Genomic DNA, 5,791 nt, shown 5'->3' with positions numbered 1-5,791 from the left:
TCTATGTCACCATCCTATGTGGAGCATCTATTTATAGATGGATCAATGTCCAAGTTCAGGAAGAGCAACAAACATCTCAATACATGTTACGACTTAGTTTTGTTGTTGTTGTTGTTTTAATTAGTTGCTTTCTGAGGAATTGAGTCCATTAAGATATTTTATGCTCAGCCAGTATGTTCATTATTTTTAGACAGTATGTTTAAAATAAAGGAGATGACTTTATTTGATACCTTTATTTATATGCAAAACAGCGCACCATTCATGAGATATGAAAAACTCGTCAGATAGAAACCAGATTATATCTATTTTCACTACAAAATATTGCATTATATAAAGCAACAGAGACACAAAAAAACCCTGAAAAGACTAAATTCTTTGGATAGCAGATGTGGTTCTTTTTTTTTTTTTTTTTCCTTATCTCTAAAATACGCTCCTTGTTTTAAGAGTTTCACAGCTGAGAACATGAAACATTATCAGGTTATAGACTTTTCTTTTTGGTAGTCACAGAGGAAAGTAGTTCTGAATTCTTTTTTTTTTTTTTTAGGAAAATAACTTAATTTCCTAAAACCATCCCACACACAAACATCACACGCGCACACACACACAAAGAAGCTACTCTCCTTTTAAACAGTTCGCAAAGTACTTTTCAGACATAACTACGGATAAGGATAATGCTTACTTTTTAAAAAACTATAATAGTGAAGTGCTAGTGTTGCTGATCTCACAATAAAAGAACCAACAAACATCTTAATATATAAAATATGTTTAGAAACAGGAAGGTGTGGGGAATTTGTTATACAAGTGCAATATAATTAGAGCAAAAAGAAAGACCACAGTATAATCTCAACAAACACCATAAAAAGTTAGACATAATTATTCCACAAGGAGAAAGTGTAAACACTTGACTATAAATAAATTGGCACAGAGTATCCAAAGTAAAATTATCACCACTCTGAAAAATAAATGTCTGAAAAAAATACTCTACTCCTTCTAACATAAATAAAAATAGGTTGTCTTTTTCTAACTGCACCTATGGGTCCACATGTTTAAGGTCACAAATAGATGTTTTTGGATAAATAAAGGGGCACTTCGCTTGAAAAAGCAATCAGATATTAAATTTTCCATTTAAATATGGATTCTCCTATCTCCAGTAGCATCAGACCTTGGGGTTAATCTCAGTGTGTCTTTTTAGCCTTACCAAATGGTCTAGGCTTGTCTGTTTCATTTGGATTCTAATATAACCTTTCTTTTCACAATGGAACAGAAAGTTTTCTGTGTTCCACCTTTCTGTGCCTTAAATCTTTGCCCTGAAGGCGATTTCCTCCCCTCCCCTCCGAATGTTTGGTGATTCGTCAATTAGAAAAAATAGCCAGATAGTCTAAAGATAAAAGCCCAGACTCTGAGCTTCTGCCCCTCATTCTCTCAAAACTTGAAGATCTGTGGGAGATCAATGCAGGAGAACTCAAAGTCTCCAGTGAGCTAGAGCAACAATCCCTAAAGGGATCCTAACACGTGGAGGGGAGGCCTGGAGGTCACTTGTCTGTGTACCTCCAGGAGGTTCGCCTTGCCTGAAAAACACTCCTTGCAGGCCCCAGGACTCCCCAGACAACCCCACCCTTCTGGAGTCGGAAACCTTACAGAGTCGCCCGGCGGACAGGAGAGAACACAGTGCGAGCCTCCTCCCGGGTCCAAGGCCTGTGGCCGCCGTCCCCGCGGCGGCCGCCCCGGTGGGCCGCGTTTCACCCACTCCCGGCCAGGCGGCCCCTAGCCGCGACCCCGGCCCTAGACGTCCAGGACGTGGTTGAGATAGGAGATGTAGCAGATGGCCAGGCGCAGGATCTCGATCTTGGACAGCTTCTTGTCCGGGGGCAGCGTGGGCAGCAGTTTGCGGAGCTCGGCGAAGGCCAGGTTGAAGGCCTCCACGCGGATGCGCTCGCGGGTGGCGTGGGCCGAGCGGTACTTGGCGGTGGCGCGCCGGCGGCGGCGCTTCTCCTCGCGGCTCAGCTGCGGCGGGTGCGGGTAGAGCGCTGCCCGGCTGCCGCCCTTGCCGTCGGCCTCCTCCACCGGCTCCAGGTCCGACACGCTGCCCAGCACCTTGGCGTCTGCGCCGCCCAGCGACTCCGGGTCCGAGTGCGCCGAGCTGGGGTGGTCCGAGTCGGCGGCTTGGTCCGGACTCAGCATCATTTTGGAGGCTGAGGGGGAGTCAGAAAAGCGATCAGTAAAAGGAAATTGGGGGGTGGGGGTCCCTTCTCTGGATAGGAGCGAGATTGGGCGGGGGCCTAGCCCGCCGGGCTTCTGCGCGGCCCGGGCCAACTTCCCACGGCGGTCCGGCTCGCTCCTCCGAGCGGGTCCCGCGGGGAGGGAGCGCGCCGAGGCGGGCAGACCCGAGGGCCAAGACCGGAGCCTCCGCCTGGCGCAGGAGCCGGAGAGGCCTCGCCCTGGCCCAGGCCGCATCCCGGACCTGACACCGCGGCCTCCGGGAGGCTGAGACTGGCCTGTGGGCCTGCTCCGGGGAACCACCGCCGGCCTGCGAGGCCGCCACTGGGTTTTGTGCTTCCTTCGACTAAATACAACTTGGCCATTCCGCCTGCCTCACTTCTTCTCCGACCCTGACAAACGAATGAATCCGAACGACGAATCCACCTGGGTTTTGCTGGGGGACGGGGAGACACGGAGCGCGCTTCCCGCCCAGAGGGCCTGGGGCGAAGCCGCGGGAGAGCCGGGTGCCCGCGGGCCTCGAGTGGGCCTGGGGCAAGGGGCGTCCGGGGCCTCAGAGGAACTCAGCCCCGAGCACAGACGGCCCGGAGTGGGAAGGCTTCCCCGTACCCCTCGCTCTTCTCCGCAATAATCAAGAGATGACTGAACCAACGTGGAGGCTCCTTTCAATAGCAAATGGACTCTTATGCCCTCGCAGGCTCCCGAAGCACCATCTGTCACACAGACAGCTACACACTTCGGGGACCTAGGGACGCGGCGACGTGGGATAAGACAATGCGCCCGCAGTCTGCCGACCACCTCCCAGGAATAGGTCGGCGGCCGGGTGGCTGCAAGAGGAGAGAAAGGAGGGAAGGCACGGGGCCGGGGTGGGGGGAGGCGGGCGCCGCGCCTGCAGCCCTGGCCGGAGCTGCAACCCCAACCCACAAAGTTCGGTGCTCCGGGGCGCAGAGTCTGGAGCCCGCAGCGGTCCCCGGGCCGCTTGGCCGAGGCCGAGGTAGTCTGGCTTCAGATTCCTCTAAGGATGCGCTCGTAGAAAGGCCGCCGTGCCCGGCTCCTCCTGGGCGCCTGGAGGACCGGCCCCGATTGCGCGCCTACTGGGATAGTGTCGCTCCCAGCCTTGGGGCTTCAAGGAAATTCGGGCTTCGAGAAAGGGTCCGGCAGGCAGGGAAGGCACCTGCTGGGGCTATGCGCACCGATCACGGGCGCCGAGAGGGCGGATCAAGCTGCCATCCCCGAGCCCTGCGTGTGCGGCTGGGCAGGAGGGGTGCTAGCCGGGGAATAGGTCGCGTCTGCAACGTGCGGGTTTGCTCCTAGACAAAAGCTGGGGCTGTGCGATCTGCTTCCAGCGATCTGCTTCCAGCATCGCACTTGCTTAGTTAGGTTCGAATTTGGCTCTAAGGCGGCTTTCATTTCTCTAAGAGGAAAATAAGTCCTCTAAGGCAAAATAAAAACAAATGCTCCAAGTGAATTACATGTGACTCTTCGGGCTTTTCACGGACACGTTTATAAGTAGAACAGCTTGCAGCTACACCTTCGCCTTGAGAGGGTATAAATAAATAGGCGAGTAATGGAAAATTACAATAAACCACAACATAGTTGTAGATCGGATGAAAAGTTCCTGGGTTGCCCTCAAAGCATGTTAAATTCTTCTCCAGGTGTCTTTTAAAAATATTCATATAGAGCATGTCGTATATGCATTTTGTTTTTTTCAGGCATTCATGAAATACTCTATAAATGCGATATGCATAATCTAACTTAGTTCCAAGCTGGGAAAAAAGCATTTAAAGGAGGCTTACCTTGTAAAAGCCCTTTCGATAATCTTTTCTCCAATCTTTTAGAGTTAAAATCCCAGGGAATAGCGGGGAGAAATTCCGAAATATATTAAAAGCAGCAAATATTTATTACATTCAAAAATGAAAAAGCAGCTGTCATCTCGCTGGTGTCCACAGCGAGGGACGGTATGAATGATTGTTCACTTAGTTGATAGATCAAAAAAACGCCTTTTCCTTTTAATTGTTCTCAAACATTTCGGGAAATTCGTTGTTTTTGTTTTTGTTTTTGTTTTTAACGATGTGTTGAAAAGTCTCTTGCCTCTTTTCCTCTTCTGGGTCTCTATAAATAACAAAAGAGATGCAGAGATAAACACAATCACATCAAAGGACTGATTCCTCCACTTTCTAATAGCGGAAGAATCAATAAGAAAGATGGTTAAGATAAGATTCCGCTCCTTTGAGGACTCTTTTCCTTCCCTAATACGGCTGAGCAGAAACTGGGGAGTGCAAGGCAGAGCTGCGATCTTGCTCAGAAGTGATTTTTTTTTTTTTTTTTTTTTTTTTTGAGATAAGGCTTTGTTCAGCTGATGTCTCCCCAGTTCCCAGGAACACAATACTGTAACTGCGGGCTAACTAAGCTGGCCTCTTCCTCTTCCCTCCTTTACTTGTATGTTGTATAAACAGACACCTATTTCCAGTTTCAAAGTCGTTCAAGGCTTGGTTACATCGCCCACCCCCCACCCCCTCCTTTACCTTGTAGCAAAATATATAGAGTCAGTGGCTTGGAGATGCTTGGAGAAAGGTTGGTGAAAAGTGAACGTCTCCCGGAGTAACAGTGACAGGGAAGCGGAGAAAGAGGCGAGAGGGTGGGAGAGCCAGAGCAAAGAGACAGAGATGCCGTGTGTGGCTTCTTGGCTCTCTTGGTACCAATTGATTCAGCCTGGAGATGGTGGAAGAGATAAAGGCTTAAGAAGGGGGATGGAATTTTTTTCCCTAAATTGATATTTAATGGGAAATCCTATTGGACAGAAACCTGGACATGAGTCACTTAATTGGACTTGACATCTGTCACAGTGTGGGAGTTTTCACAGCCCAAATATTTTAGCAGATCAGATTCCCACTGAATCTGTGCCATAAAATATAACAGTTGAAAGCAGTCCATGATAGAAATCTTAGCCTCTAATCAGAATCTCTAGCCATAACCAGGCTATTTCTCTTTTTCAGATTATTGATGCAATGTAGCTAAGTGCAAATAAGCAACATATTGACTATGGAAAAATCCTCCTGTCATATTATAAAACTAGCATCCTCCCTTACAATTTAGGATAATGTTTGTGTCCTGAACATGGAAATATATATGGTGCCACAATAAACATAGATTTGCAACAACTAACATTTATTAGTGATCATTTACATTTTAAAAGACACTTCAACAAGGTTTGATTAAGCATATTCATGTTTTTGAGAGATATTCTGCCCCTGGACTAATTTTCCCATATATGATTTTTAAAAAGTAAAAAGAAAAGCTTTCAATAGATTAAGTCATTGGTGAAACTGAGAACAGAATCCAGGTGTTGTTATTTCGGGGATCACTATATGAGATGATTCTTCTTTTCTAAATATGTTTGTTTTTCTCTTCACCCACTCATTCATTCAGCTTAAAATATGGCATGTTACATGTGTTGATTATTGCAGTTCATTGTTGCTTATTTTAATATGTGAATATTTAGCTGTGTGGCAGTGTACTGGACCAAGCGGTAAACACTCACAAATCATCAGTGTATTCCAGCACATAATACTTT

At 47.6% G+C, this 5,791-nt stretch overlaps 1 protein-coding gene across 3 annotated transcripts; it reads right to left on the bottom strand.

The window, feature by feature from the left end:
- Positions 1-453: 453 nt before the first annotated feature.
- NHLH2 (nescient helix-loop-helix 2) lies at positions 454-5,468 on the bottom strand. Of its 3 annotated transcripts, XM_043877286.1 has the most exons (3): positions 4,743-5,468; positions 4,014-4,329; positions 454-2,192 (listed from the first exon to the last, which is right to left on the bottom strand). In XM_043877286.1, exon 3 carries the CDS (start codon positions 2,182-2,184, stop codon positions 1,783-1,785), a length of 402 nt encoding a protein of 133 aa, XP_043733221.1. In that variant the 5' UTR covers positions 2,185-2,192; positions 4,014-4,329; positions 4,743-5,468; the 3' UTR covers positions 454-1,782. The 3 variants fall into 3 exon arrangements, with proteins under 3 accessions (XP_043733221.1, XP_043733220.1, XP_043733218.1); XM_043877285.1 differs by having other exon boundaries at positions 4,014-5,468; XM_043877283.1 differs by lacking the exons at positions 4,014-4,329; positions 4,743-5,468 and having other exon boundaries at positions 454-2,482.
- Positions 5,469-5,791: the final 323 nt, after the last annotated feature.

Source organism: Cervus elaphus, chromosome 20 (assembly GCF_910594005.1).
Source record: "Cervus elaphus chromosome 20, mCerEla1.1, whole genome shotgun sequence".
Lineage (NCBI taxonomy): Eukaryota > Metazoa > Chordata > Mammalia > Artiodactyla > Cervidae > Cervus > Cervus elaphus.
Note: the sequence above shows the minus strand (reverse complement) of the source record. Positions and strands in the feature narration are given on the sequence as shown.

Excerpts from the sequence above, each read along its gene's own strand:
- NHLH2 (XM_043877283.1), bottom strand. The coding sequence starts at position 2,454 with ATGCGGCCTGGGCCAGGGCGAGGCCTCTCCGGCTCCTGCGCCAGGCGG.